The sequence below is a fragment of the Nicotiana tabacum genome, chromosome 13 (assembly GCF_000715075.1).
Source record: "Nicotiana tabacum cultivar K326 chromosome 13, ASM71507v2, whole genome shotgun sequence".
Classification (NCBI taxonomy): Eukaryota; Viridiplantae; Streptophyta; class Magnoliopsida; order Solanales; family Solanaceae; genus Nicotiana; species Nicotiana tabacum.
The window spans coordinates 1201265-1215883 of NC_134092.1; the positions used below are offsets into that span (position 1 = coordinate 1201265).

At 33.4% G+C, this 14619-nt stretch overlaps 2 protein-coding genes across 4 annotated transcripts; one reads left to right on the forward strand and one right to left on the reverse strand.

The window, feature by feature from the left end:
• Positions 1–225: 225 nt before the first annotated feature.
• Positions 226–3452, forward strand: LOC107771295 (1-aminocyclopropane-1-carboxylate synthase-like). Its single transcript, XM_016590636.2, has 4 exons — positions 226–459; positions 602–733; positions 1231–1391; positions 2402–3452. Exons 1-4 carry the CDS (start codon positions 286–288, stop codon positions 3450–3452), a joined length of 1518 nt encoding a protein of 505 aa, XP_016446122.2. The 5' UTR covers positions 226–285.
• A 363-nt stretch (positions 3453–3815) lies between these two features.
• LOC107771293 (uncharacterized) lies at positions 3816–9104 on the reverse strand. 3 transcript variants are annotated; one of them, XR_001644805.2, is made up of 8 exons: positions 8774–9104; positions 7558–7825; positions 6598–6699; positions 6393–6475; positions 5513–5615; positions 4969–5431; positions 4611–4822; positions 3816–4324 (listed from the first exon to the last, which is right to left on the reverse strand). XR_001644805.2 is itself a non-coding variant. In XM_016590634.2 (7 exons), the coding sequence occupies exons 1-7, from the start codon at positions 8893–8895 to the stop codon at positions 4716–4718; spliced, it is 1248 nt and encodes a 415-aa protein (XP_016446120.1). In that variant the 5' UTR covers positions 8896–9104; the 3' UTR covers positions 4610–4715. The 3 variants fall into 3 exon arrangements, 1 of the variants encoding a protein (XP_016446120.1); XR_001644804.2 differs by having other exon boundaries at positions 3816–4327; XM_016590634.2 differs by lacking the exon at positions 3816–4324 and having other exon boundaries at positions 4610–4822.
• Positions 9105–14619: the final 5515 nt, after the last annotated feature.

A 14619-nucleotide genomic window follows, 5' to 3' on the forward strand; every position in this document is an offset into this window, starting at 1 on the left:
TTTTGAAATAAGTCATAGATTTTGTTTTCATTCTTGTCTTTGGGCTTTCTATTTTCAAACCTTTTGAACGTTGAAACATATGTTTCGAATTTTGTAATACTACTTAATTAGCTTTATTTTCCATACGTACGTTACTTGCCAAAATTTAACATTTCATTAATTCCCCTTCTCTATAAATATATCCCTCACTTCCCTCATTCTTTTCCATGCACTACTGCAGAAAGCTAGCATTTCTGTACACAAACTGATCATCATTTTTCCAGTTTATTGAAATTCAGTAAAGATATGGATTCTGAGAGTGGGAATTTCAACTCAGTGTTTTTGTCTAAGCTAGCTATTAGTGAAGAACATGGCGAAAATTCGCCATATTTTGATGGATGGAAAGCATACGATAACGATCCTTTCCACCTTGTGAAAAATCCCAATGGTGTTATCCAAATGGGCCTTGCTGAAAATCAGGTTTAATGTTTTATATTTTCTTAGTTCTATAATTTGCTACATCTATTTCAATTTATGTGAACTTATTTGAGCATGCACGCATTAATTAATTTTGTGAAAAAGATGATAGAAAATTCTTCTAAACTTGTTTTTTTTTTGGCAGCTTTCTTTTGACTTGATAGAAGAGTGGATTAAGAGAAATCCAAAAGCTTCCATTTGCACAACTGAAGGAATCAAATCTTTTAGGAACATTGCTAACTTCCAAGATTATCATGGCTTGCCAGAATTCAGAAGTGTATGTGTCACTCTTTATTGTACATATGTACACATTATATATAATGGTACATATAAATAATTATTCTTGCTTACATTATGGTTGGTTGTCTACATCATACCCAAGAACGACCATTTCCCGGATTCTGCGTGAATGCAGATGCCTTGTGCACCGGGGTTGTCCTTTTTATAAATAATTATTCTTGACATGTGCCTGGGGCGGAGCTAGAACACGACCTACGGGTTCGGCCGAATCCAGTAGCTTTTGTCCATACTATATGTTTGTCTTAAGAAATTCATCGAATATGTATAATTTATTAACTTAGAACCTAATAACTTAAACGGATTAGATTCTCGAACCCATAAACTTCAAATCCTGACCCGCTTCTGCATGTACCTCAAACATATTTGATGGTAATATTGTTTTTGACATGTCTAAAAATGATTGTTTTGACGTTATGGTTTTGATAGAAGGGGAAAATAAGAAGTAATGAGTTATGTGTATGTAATTTATTTCAGGCAATTGCGAAGTTTATGGAAAAAACAAGAAGGGGTAGAGTTAAGTTTGATACAGAGCGTGTAGTAATGGCTGGTGGAGCTACTGGAGCTAACGAGACTCTTATATTTTGTTTGGCTGATCCAGGCGATGCATTTTTAGTCCCCTCGCCTTATTACCCTGGGTATGTATGTATACATGTATTGGCTTATATATACGTAAAGAGGGTATCATATTAGCATGTTATAGCAGATAAATTATTTTATTTTTTAAATTAGTTTTACTTTAACTTTTCATTTTACATTTAATGACATACTATTATGGTCATGTAAATCAAATAAAAGAATACAAATTTCAAAAACTTTATTTTTTTCTTAAAGTTGGTGTTTAGTCAAACTAAGCTCTATCAATTGAAACATAGGGAGTACTAGTACACACACATATTTCCATTTAGTGGAATCAGCTTGTTGGCTAAGTTGGATATATATTACATCTTGCACTCATACTACTATATCTTAAATAATTATTTTTTTTTAGAAATAAAGGAATTTTATTACAAATGAACATATGTACCGTACAAACTAAATCGAACCTGAATATAGATCCAGTTTCAGCAATTCTGCATTCATTACCTCAACTATCTATCACATATAAAGAGACTCACTATTACATTCCTAAGTATAGTAGTTGTAAGTCTGTACTATATCTAAATAATTAAATAGACTAGAGATACGTAATGGTCAAATCTTTTTGACTTTCAGAATTAATGGGAAAGATACAGTCAAAAAGTTCAAAGCAATAAGCTAACCAGTGCAGAGGTCAAGATTTCTGCTGCTGTTTTTATATTCTCTTTACTCCTCTAAACTCCTCTTTTCGATAATTTAATAATCATAGACTTCTGCCTGCAGAAGCTATAAAATATATATAGGCATGTATTAATTAATCTTCGATCTTACGGGAGCCTTGGAGCAACAATCAAGTTTGTGTCCGTAGGTCACGGGTTCGAGTCGTGCACTGATGCTTGAATCAGGATAGGCTGCATCACATTCCCTTGGGGTGCGATTCTTCCTCGGACCTTGCGTGAAGATAGAATACTTTATGCACCGGGCGGCCCTTCTAGTCATGTTTTTAATCTTCTCTTATTCATTTGTCTTAAGTTGAATAACGTGTTTTAATAATTGTTCAAATTCGCAGATTCAATAGGGACCTAAGGTGGAGAACTGGGGTACAACTCCTCCCAATTCCTTGCTATAGCTCCAACAATTTCAAGATTACTACAGAAGCTGTCAAAGAAACATATGAAAAAGCCCAACAATCAAATATCAAAGTCAAAGGCTTAATCTTAACCAATCCTTCAAATCCATTAGGCACAACTTTAGACAAAGACACACTAAAAAACCTCTTAACATTCACAAACAAACACAACATCCACTTAGTTTGCGACGAAATCTACGCAGCCACTGTCTTTGATTCTCCAGAATTCGTCAGCATTGCTGAAATTATCAACGACGAAATGGATAAAATGGATGAATGTATTAATAAAGATTTGGTTCATATAGTGTATAGTCTTTCAAAAGACATGGGATTTCCAGGATTCAGAGTTGGAATTATCTATTCTTTCAACAATGATGTGGTAAGTTGTGCTAGAAAAATGTCGAGTTTTAGTCTTGTTACAACTCAGACACAACATTTACTAGCTACTATGTTGTCTGACGATGAATTCGTCGACAAATTTCTCGTTGAAAGTTCAAAGAGGTTGCGAAAAAGGCACAAAAAATTCACAACAGGACTTGAAGAAGTTGGAATAAATTGCTTAAAAGGAAATGCTGGACTTTACTGTTGGATGGATTTAAGGCCACTGTTGAAAAAACCAACATTTGATTCTGAAATGATATTATGGAAATTGATTATAAATGATGTGAAGCTTAATGTTTCACCTGGATCTTCTTTTAACTGTCCTGAACCAGGTTGGTTTCGGGTTTGTTTCGCAAATATTGATGATCAAACGGTGGAGATTGCACTTGGAAGAATTCAAATGTTAGTGGAAAATGGAGCAAAGAACAAGCAGCAATGGAAAAGGAACAATCTACGGCTAAGTTTCTCGAATAGAAAGTACGATGAAAATGTAATGTCGTCAAGAATGAATATGAATATGATGTCTCCTCATTCCCCTATTAATATTCCTAAGTCACCACTTGTTCGAGAAGAAGAAGAGGAAGAGGAATATGAAATTGTAGTAAGATGATATTGGGAGTATTCTTTTGTAATCAATACTTATAAGATATTATGATACTAATATGTTGTGTTTGTTTAAGAGAGAGTCTAGTAGGCTTTTCAAGGTGTGTAAAATGAGAGGGAAAATTTATATTAAGCCTTTAATAAATAATAGAATAAATAATACAAGAAAGCATATAGTTGGTTCCAAGCATATAGCCAGTGTTTATACCAATCTATTAAATGAATAATATGTATTTCTATACACATTTATTTCCCCTCTGATCCGCGATTAAATTATGCATATTCTTACTTTAATTTTAAACTAAGGTTGAATTGCTTAATTTGACATAGACACCTAATGCGAGTAAGTATTTACTACAAAGAAAACTCCTTATTGCAAATATGAAACCATTCGGGCATTAACATCAAATACACCATACACTTAAGTATTAAACTACAAAAATGAAGTGCACGCTTGCATAAAGAATTGTTTCACTTTTTTCAAAACTACAAAGGGTGCACTTTCAATATGGATTGATCAAGCAACATAACTGAAAACTGCAAAGAAACAATTGCTGAAGTTGTTTTCTTGCTTTCCTCTCCCCGGCCTGCTACCTTTCCCTTTTGAATCCCTACTTTCACGCTCAAAAGAAGACATTGAGTTTCTTCTTTTCGAACTATTCAATCAAATGGTAGTATAACTAGATTGCTAAAATTTAACCCCTAAACACTGTATAAAAAATGGACTCTCTAAATCTTTGATGGAAACTTTACAGGTGGTAATCTAGAAGCTTCTTCAATACAGCTAACATCTATTTGCAAGCATCCTTGAAACTGAGAACTACTTGATTTCATGTCATACTTGTATCTCTTGAATGATCGCAAACTCTCATTTTTGTCCTGCTGAGAAAATAAACAAATAAACTTTCACCTTTGTAGCATTAGTGTTTTTAAAACAGTTTCATAAAGATATAATCAAGTAGATACTTCAAACAATCATGGAATAATAGAGTTGCAGCAACACTGCTACTATAACTTCGATTGTGCTTTCATTTGCGAGCTGTGTCATGTATGTAAGATACATGTCATGGAAGAAGTTAAGTTTGCTTAGCAAATGTAACAGAAAGGTAGGAGCAGTAACTGAACATGTATCATTTATAAGCAAATAAAGGGTGTTAAGAGCTACCAATGATCCCGGATTCATTGATCCCAGAACTTTGATCCAACCGCCTCTACCATCAGCTCCTACAGCAATTAAATCAACAGCAGTCACACCTGATCCTTGAAGTCCTCAAGACAGTGATCCAGATCCCTTTTCCTTTAGTTTCTTGCACCATTTTCCCAAGTGCCAGTAAGTCCCATCAGGACCTAATAATCCACCAGAAAAGCAGCTGTCTCCTGGGATTTTTCACTCAGTGTCAGAGGAAACAAGTACTTATTAAGAGCACTATTTGATGAGTGAATAAGATCATTTGATTGAAGTAAATACATCATCCTAACAACAGATGAAAGCACTTTAACATCAAGATAAGACAGATGGAAACCTGGTTGGGCAAGCATAACTGGTGCAGAAGTCTCTTTCCTGATGCGAAATGAGGGCTGATGCTGTGTAACGTCATCTAGAGGCGGAAGATCAGTATCATCATCAAGAATAATAACAGGGGAATTCCTTGAACCTGAGATTCCATCCTTATTTTCTGATCCCTGCACTTGACTTCCACCAGTTATAATATCTTCTGCCGTGTTTTGTATACTCTTTTCCTTAGACTTGTACTTTCTTTTTCTCCTTGGTCTAGATAAATCATCGCATGAGCCAGTGACCATGCATAAATCTACTTCTGTCGCAGTAGGTGCCTTATTCTGATTCTCATATGAACATCTGTCAACTTTGGGTTCTTTGCTTCCTTGATACAACTCTAAGTTTTTCTTGGCAACTCTCAAAGTTCTCAAATTTTCATTATCTTTTTCTTTTCCTTCAAGTGCCGTCTCAAGTTCTTGGACCCTGGTCTATAAATAGCCGCACACTGAAGAATCTTCAAAGCTCAAGTTGTAATAAACCATATTTCATTTAGGAAATCCAACACTTACCTTCAACTTATTTATCTTTTCTTTAGCCTTCTCAAGTTTCCTAAGAGAACGAGCCTCTCGTCTGCCATGAGTGTCACACTTGGTCATTAGTTCTTTGTAACTCCTGCCAAACAAATGCAATAAAGTTATCCATCAAACTTAAGGCTAATGTATGAATGTTGCTTCTGTGCTTGATAAAACGAGATTAAAAAAAAGATCGCTGATGTGCTTGAGAAAACAAGTCATTGCAAAGGACAAACTATCCATTACCTTTACCCGGTAAAAATACCACACAAGGGAATTAGGAAAAAGATCTGATAGAAGGAAAAGGATTTCTTTTGTAGAACCGAACCTAACATTTTCACAAGTATTACTCAATCAAGCGTCGCTTTTAGTGGAGTTGCTAAGCTCATCAAGCTTATGTTACTTTATCTACATGGCCTATCCTTGATATCAGATCAGAAAGTAACTTTCCCGAGATCAAAAAGAAACTCTGTAATATATCAAAGTTTGTACAATTCAGATTTCCCACGGCAATGAACTTCCAAGGAACATATCCACAACATGTATAAAAAGCAAGAAATGTCTAAAGCAAAAGAAGAGCATTAGTAGATATGGAGTTTCATCCAGTAGTGCTATAAACTCAAACTTCCTAAATAAAAGTGATTCTAACAGTAAAAGCTTTATTGTTTCGGGTGACCAATGATTTTTCAAGACATCAATTGTCTCTTTGCTATTGGGATCATCTCCTAATGAAGCGAGTTTCAAGACCTCTTCTTCCTCCAAGTTAAAATTGCAGATTCTGATGTAATAAACCATGAATGGAAAGTGAAAAAGAACTATCGTAAATCTAATATAAGGATGCAATTGCTTGTTTCCCTCAATATGATTATTGACTTACAACTTGAGTGCTGCAAGCTCCTTATCTAGAGCCATATTTCCATCTTTTAGCCTTATGCACTCCAAAGTTGATCGATCTAACTCCTGCAGAACAAATTTTGCCAGAATGTAGTAACTAATAACTTAAATCTTTTTCCACCAAGAAGACATTATATACAAGAATATATGACTAGATGCACTAGCAAAACATCAAGAGGAGTATGTACCTTGGATTTAAGATGTAGCAACTGCTGAATGGCTGCCTCCTGTTTCACAGTTTCATTCTTTAGAGTCACTTCCATTTTCAACTCTTCTTTGCATGTGAACAGCTGAAAGAAAAAAGTTGCATTATTGAGAAAATTTGTCGAGATGAAAATGCGATAACATGAATTCTTAAGTAGATCGAGTTTGAAGCAAATATGCTCATATAAATATCTATAACTTTTGTTAATGGAAGTAACAGATGCTTATCAACTTCATCAGAGCCATACGTATTCTACCTAAGAACGTGTATTTTGGTTCTGAGCAAAACTGTGGCTCTTTCCCATCATTAGCCAAACAATAAACTGAAACCTACATCTGCCGAAGATGATTTTTTCATTCACCACATTTAATCGGTAGACTTAGAACTCTTCATCGTACTCGCGAAATTTTACATATATCAAATTCATGTCATTTCATTTAGTCAGCTATGGGCAAAGAAACTTGTAAAAAAGTTGACTTTTCTCATCTCCTACCGCCCGAGTTCTGGCCGAAAAAATCCCTGACTGTACCAAAAATTTAAGGTACATCCTTAAACGACTACAGTAAACGAAAAACCTCCTTGAAGTATCCAAAACTTAGCAAGTTTTAACCGTCCGCCAGATTGTTAAAAAGACTAACAGATCCACCATGTGACTCCAGAGTTCTCTCATTTATAGAACAACAATAACTATGCCTCACTTCCAAACAAGTTGAGCGCAGGTATATGAATTCTCATTGACGACGTTACTCCGGTTAAACTCATCTCATGCCAGTAGTACATGTCAGCTGGGATTGAACCATTGACCTCTCTTATAGTAAGGGCAATTTCACGAAATGGAGCAAATAGGACAAATAGAATAAGAATGATGCAATTTCATAGTATTCAACAGCTACATATTCTGTAAATTCACAGAAGCCAAAGAAATAGCAAATGAACCATTTACCTCTGCATTGATTTCTTTGAGATCTTTCAGCTGTTTTTCCAAAGTAGAAGTCAACTGTAAAACTTTCCCCTCCAACATTTTGACCTCACTTCTCAGTTCCCGTGGATCCTCTTCGTGATCACGAGGTTTCTTGGTCAGACTAGTATCATTTGGATCACCAACTGATTGGAAATAAAGCCTATTCGCATTCTGTTCTGAACAAGCCTGTTTGCAGACAGGACAATTCTTCTTTTTTCCATTTGTGCAGTATTCAAACCATTGCTGAAGACTGATTTTTGCAACCACAACATATCATAAACAAAATCAACTAAATAATTATCAGATAAGGAAAATAACTATCTCTATCAGATACAAGCACATTGATAGAAATGTTACAGACTTGGCCAGCAACAACTTAAAGTAGTAGTCTTTTTTCCCACAAGTAAACATAAAGGTTCTGTTTTTTTATAAGGAAAATGTTTGACCTTAGGAAATCATTTCCTTGATCGTTAGTTTACTATAAAAGCAACATATAGTAATTGTACAAGGTGTAGAATGTGGTATAGGATAATGGTCCGGACGGATCTAGCATACATTGCTTTGGCTCGAACCCTATATATGTGTTAAAAAAAACCACTAACAAACTATATATTTCTAACCCAGTAAATCAAATGTGCTGTGGTAGAATCCCGTACTCTAACCCATAATATTCAAACCTCGAAGCCGCCTCTAATAATTTGGTGATATTTTTTTAGTATAAGCGGTTAACAGCAATGCACAAATGTTGATTAAAACAAATCATACAATGTAAGAGTTGATATATTTGTAAAGTAAAATGAGTGTAGCTCAAAACAAACTTTTCCCTTTAAAGGAAAACATTTTTAACAATACAAAGTAACTAAACCAGAGACAGATCCAAAATTTGAAGTTTATGAGTTCCTATAACAATCTCAAATTAATACTGGGTATACTATAATAACTAGGTTCAAAGTCAAAAACTTGTAGATATTTATTGGACCTCTTGAGCAAAAGCTACTATGTTACACAATACAAGGGTAACAAATACAAGTTCTGGGTTGTAAAAAAATGATTTTCAATTAAGTAGAATCCAAGTAAAGATACCCAATACAATTCTTCAAATACATTCATAAATGAACAACTTTTAGACTAAATTTGAATCAAGATTTGCTGATATAAAGAGTACCCAAAATACATTTAGATGGATATCGGGTCTAACCAAATCTCATGAAAAACGTGACCGCAAATAGAAATGGATTGGAGGTCTTCAATAATAGGGTTTAGATCTTCATAACAAATTGAGCAAATTGTCTTCCCAAAACTGTTATTCCCTCCTATCATTTTCTACCTCTTTTCTGTTTCTCCCTTTTTCTGTTACAGTGTCATTAAAGGAAAATAGAGGAGAAAAGGAGGGAAAAGGAAATCAAAATCAAGGGGCTGAAAGAAGAGGGAAAATTCAATCTAGGGAAATTGGAGAGGAATTTATACGGCTTCTGCAAATATAGCAACTACGACCCTACACCACAAGTCTACAAATTAGACCTTGGCCCGGTGGCTCAAAAAGGTAAAACTTCCTTTTTATTCTGTCCCTAAAATAATATCATATCTAAAAAATTTAATTTTAATTTTTACGTCTTATTTTAATAAAATATTTATACTCACATAAATTTTTAGTAACTTATTTATTATCACAATTTTAGAAAGTATTATTAACTTAAGAGATGAAGGGAGTATGTCTTTTCACTAAATTAAATGAATGTCTTGTATATATATTTTTTGTATTACCTGGCCATGATAAATAATGTATGTATTTTTATTTGAATTCGTTACTCTTAAAGTTAAATTAGTTGAATTGATGTAAAGTTCATGAACAAATTTGATTTTGTTTTTTGTTTTTTTACGTATCTCAACTACGTAACAGTTTAAAATGGTTAACATAAGTAAAATATTCTGGTTGGAAGTCTATTATAAATGAAGAATATATTGTTAGGGATATATTAAATATGCCCTAGATACAATCTTATATTTGATGATTTGAACATATTTATCTGAATGTTATTTGATATAAAAATACATGGCATTTGATATTCTTTTATCATAGTTATTATTAATTACTTGATTAATTTGATAAGGTCCTTGATTAAATTTTGAGACTTGTCATCATGATGGAGATCATGATAATGAGAGTAAAGTCTCTTACAACTTAATCTAAATTTAGTTCTTGATCGTAAGATTATTGATTTGGACATTAGTAATCCGGTTAGATCAATATTTATGTGATCGTTTTTATGGGATAAAGATTAGTTGATCTCATTAACTGAATTACATAAATAGATGATGCATATAGAGATATGATCATTGAACCGATTCATTGGATAATTCCTAATTGTTAGAATTACCATAAATTGTCAATAGGATATTCTCTTGAATAATATAATGTAAGAGTTTCATTTGACCTGATATCATCATAGTAATTGACAGGTTATTTGTTGTGTTTGGAAGCTAGACACCTATGGCCCTAGGGCGATAGTTGAAAGGATATTGGGTATGATTAAATACTCGTAGAATTAGTAATTGATCAAGATGGAATCTGTCAACTTTTGGTAATGAGTTTAAGCTCCATGTTGTCATGAATTATAACCGACCAAGTTAAGACCTTGGCCAGGGCGATTGAATGAAAGTAGAAAAGAGTTTCTTAGGTCATTTAATGGTCGATTATTTTTGACATGAACACATAGTTGATCGCCTATTAGGGTTTGACAGTTGAACCATATCCTATGGTGACCAGAGCTACAAGGACAGAAGGAATTAATGCATTATTCTTCTACGGGTTCTTGAGAGTAAATTGTATACTCCATGCTATCCAGTCGCTGAGAAGTGCTGCTAGACGCCACCCTTGATTAGTATATTGATGTGACCAATTTACTACCGATTTAGTATTGAACCTATGGGGTCGCACACTAACAAGTGTTCTGATCTTTGCTAAAGGATAAATTACTTTATTATTTGATAATTAAATTAAAGAATTTAATTTAGTCAAATAAATTTAGTTATTAGTCCAAATGAAATAATGTTATATTCTTTGCTAACACAGAGAATATAATTAATATTGTAAACAAATTGAAGTTTTCTATTTGGAATAGAAAATTAAATTATATCTCTTGATTGAAATATATATATATATATATATATATATATATATATATATATATATATATATTTAGTACTTATAATTAATATTTATTTATATATAGAATATATATTAAATATTAATAAGGAGACTAATTCAAAGTCCACAAAACACCATTTTAATTCTTCCTTGAAATTATTTTTCTAAAGTTCAACTTTGACTTGAAAAAGAATTAAAACACCATTTTAATTCTTCCTTGGAATTATTTTTCTAAAGTTCAACTTTGACTTGGAAAGGAATTAAAACAACATTTTAATTCTTCCTTTTTCGGTCACTTATATATAGAGATATATTTGTGAACTTGAAGAATATATGAAAACCTATAAGGTGTATGTGTGCCCCCAAAAATCAAGAGAAAATATTATTGCGAGAAAATTATTTCTTGTTCTTCTACCTTTGAGTTTGTCACACCCCTTTTTACCCCACAAAAGAGATTATGTGTTATGGATTGTTGTGGGTTAAAGAGTTTTTCCAATTAAAGTGACAAACTTGAATAGGGATTATTTTATTTACAGAGTCGCCACTTGGAATTGATTTTTGGTGTTCCAAGTCACCTTTTATTTGAATCCCTAGTCAAATGAAGGTTTAACTCTATTATTAATTGGTCTGCAAAAACAAAGTCCGAGTAAGGAATTTTGTTGACCGGGGAGAAGGCGTAAGGCATTCCCGAGTCCCGTGGTTCTAACATGGTTGCTTTATTAACTTAAACTTGGCTTGAATTTATTTTGGATAAAATATGTTTTATTTGCCTTAAGTTACTATTATCTAGTGCCGCTTAATAATTAATAATTTTGGCCTAGGAGCGTGCAAACACACAAGGTCCTTATTTGATTATATGTACTAAAACAAAGAACGTGTCGGTACACATGGTTTAAATACAATTAATATTGAAGAGACAAGGAGCGGGAATGCACACATGACTACTTTATTAAATAAATATCGACCAAGGATCGTGTATGAACACATGGTCTACATCTCAAACGTGCCTAAAATTGCTTATCGCTTAAATTAATTAAGTGTGATTAACTTATTTTTAAAAAAATCAGATTTATTAAAAATTTATGCCTAAATTGAAATGTAAAAGCTGGCAAACTCATTATTTAAATATGAACCAGCTTAGTTTATTGGGTTTGGCATGGGGACGGTACAACTTGTCTAGAGAATGGGCTAGCCAGCCTTTAGTGTTTTGGGCTTATCAAATTTAAGCTCATTGACTTAACTCAATTAGCTAAAGATCTCTCAGTTAGTAAGACTAAAAGATTATTCTGTTAATTCAAGATTTGACAAACCTAAAATATACCAAAAAAAAAAAAATAAAATAAAATAAAACATAACAGACTTAAATTAATGAATGGTTCATAATCAATCAATCAATATTTTAAAACCCACTTTCATTCCAAAAGAAAATCAACAACAATTATTTTTTTATTTTTTATCGTCACCTCTTCTTCTTCTTTTTTTTTTTATAATATAAAGTTTAAGATAAAATGTCCTGAGTTAACTTATATCATCAACAAAGTCATGGCGAGACAATTCTCAAGTATCTTCTAGTTTAAACTAGACCCAACTGATGACCATCCTGATAAACTTTTCTTTAAACTCAAAGATCATGAATAGAAATAAAACAACCACAAACTCCGTGACATGACATGAGAATTTGATAGTTTCCTTTTATTTCTTAAAAAAAAAATCTAAACATTCAAACAAATCATCTTAGAACTTAAATCTTTTAAATAGCTTTCTTGAACAACTTCAGAAACTTGAGCCTCCACGTAAAAGAAATTAAGATCTAAGTAAACGACTAAAACTTAAAACTAAAACCTTATTTTATATCACAAACAAGCACATAAACCTCATGAAAACTTTAGTTAAAATCTTAACTAAAGGCGAAAAGAAACAGAGAGGCATTTGAACTTGGCACAACTAACATCACAATCATGCGAAACTAACTTAATATAACCAAAATCATATGATATGAGCTTTAAACTTATTATATATTCCTGTTAAAGTAGCTAAATCATCTTAAGACAAACCGATATAACCATCAAAAATATTCGGACATTTTTATTTCATTCATAAATATTTAAACTACAAAATGAGTTCAAAACTTTACCTAGAAAACTGAAAATTCAGCAGTGAAAATGTTGAATCCAACAGTAGGCCAACGAACTCAGCAAAGCAAATTCAAACCAGCAGCAATAGCGGTGAAAAGGACCAGTGAAATCACCCAGAAGACACCTTGAAACTCTACAACCTTTAAAGAAGAAAGAACTACAAACTAACTTCAAACTATTGTATTTTTTTTGGACCCGTTTTGCTCTAAGTTCCTATCTACTTTAATGTATTCAGCTGTTGATTTTTTGTTCAACGATATATGTGTTCAAGCAACTCTCCCCCCTCTGTATGTGTAAGATTGAGTCCCTTTTATAGGAGAAAAACAGCCCTTTCAATAGGCAAATAAAGTCAGATTTTCGGACAGATTTTGGTTCACCAAAATTCTGTCCAAAAGACTGACATTATGTGCTTAAACATTGTTCAAGGCCTGTCCCAAAGGTGAAAGGACAGCCTGAAAATCTACTGTGTCAGAAGCAAGGAGAAAAAATATCCTTTCAGCTACCCTACTAGTAAAAGTAAGCTACTATTACCCTATTTTATGATAAAATAAATTAAATTTCAGATTTTAACCATCAACAACAAACTACTTGCTCAACACAAATCAAACTTGGACAACTATGAACTGACAAAGTATAGATGAGACTAAAAACGTAATTGAACTAAGTATTCAAACCAACTTGATGGGAATGAATTCGATTTGTGCAAACTAATTACTAAACAAACAACTAAATTCACAAACTAATGCTCAAAACAGAACGAGCATCGTTAACAATCGGACAACGACTAATAACAACTAAATAATCGACTAACTAAGTGAACGATTTAACTAATACACTAAAGATCATGTTTAAATCAATAACAAATCTAACAAACCACTAAACTAAATAGAGATAACTAATTAAATAAATCTAATTTGAAACTCTAATTAAAAAGAATTAACCAAAACAGAAAAATCAAAAATCAGAAACTAATCTACTAATATAAAAAAAATTAGAAATTAATTAAAGAGATGACGATTATACCTAACAAGTATGCTTGAAGCCGTTCGAGTCACGAGAAGACGCCGGAGATTCTAAAAGGTGAATACCCGACTCCGAAACGCATGTTTCTTTAGGGTAGATGCTAGAACGAAATGCGTTTCAGCATCTCGCCAAAAGAAACGAGTGTCTTTGAGTCAAAAAATAGCTAAGATGGGAGTTCGGGGCATTTTGGCGGTGGTGAGGCAGTGGAGCCATGGCAGTGGTGAGGAGCGGGGCGGCGGCGACGGGGATTTTGGAGGTGAAATGGGTAGGAAAAGATAGGTCTCATGGAGCTCTATCCATTCATGTATGTGTTGTAGGGTGGTGTTGGCCGGAACTTCAAGAATTTGGACCAAAAAGTGTCGGCTAAAGTTTCCTAGATCTAAAATTCAAGGAGTTTGAGGGGGTTTTGAAGGAATTGATTTGGAGATATGGGAAGAGGAGGTTATGGAGATTATATGGAGGTGTTTGGAGGTAGTCCGCCGCCGGTGGGTAATTTTCGCCGGCGGTGGCGGCGGAGAGAGAGAGAGAGAGAGAGAGAGAGAGAGAGAGAGAGAGAGAGAGAGAGAGAGAGAGAGAGAGAGAGAGAAGAGAGAAAGAGTTATGGGGGAATTGAGGGAATTTTTCAGATTTTTGAGGCTTTAAATACCTCTTGAGAGATCAAATATAGACCATTAGATCAAGGGGTGATCAATGGGTGAGATTTGATCTTGGGTCACTTAATGAAACGACGTAGTTTTG

Coding starts and splice junctions, on each gene's coding strand:
- LOC107771293 (XM_016590634.2), bottom strand. CDS start 8,895: ATGATAGGAGGGAATAACAGTTTTGGGAAGACAATTTGCTCAATTTGT. Junction 5,616..6,392: donor GAGCTTGCAGCACTCAAGTT/GTAAGTCAATAA, acceptor TTTGTTTGGCAG/GAGTTACAAAGAACTAATGA. Junction 4,823..4,968: donor AGTTATGCTTGCCCAACCAG/GTTTCCATCTGT, acceptor GAAAAATCCCAG/GAGACAGCTGCTTTTCTGGT.
- LOC107771295 (XM_016590636.2), top strand. CDS start 286: ATGGATTCTGAGAGTGGGAATTTCAACTCAGTGTTTTTGTCTAAGCTA. Junction 734..1,230: donor GCTTGCCAGAATTCAGAAGT/GTATGTGTCACT, acceptor AATTTATTTCAG/GCAATTGCGAAGTTTATGGA. Junction 1,392..2,401: donor CCCTCGCCTTATTACCCTGG/GTATGTATGTAT, acceptor TCAAATTCGCAG/ATTCAATAGGGACCTAAGGT.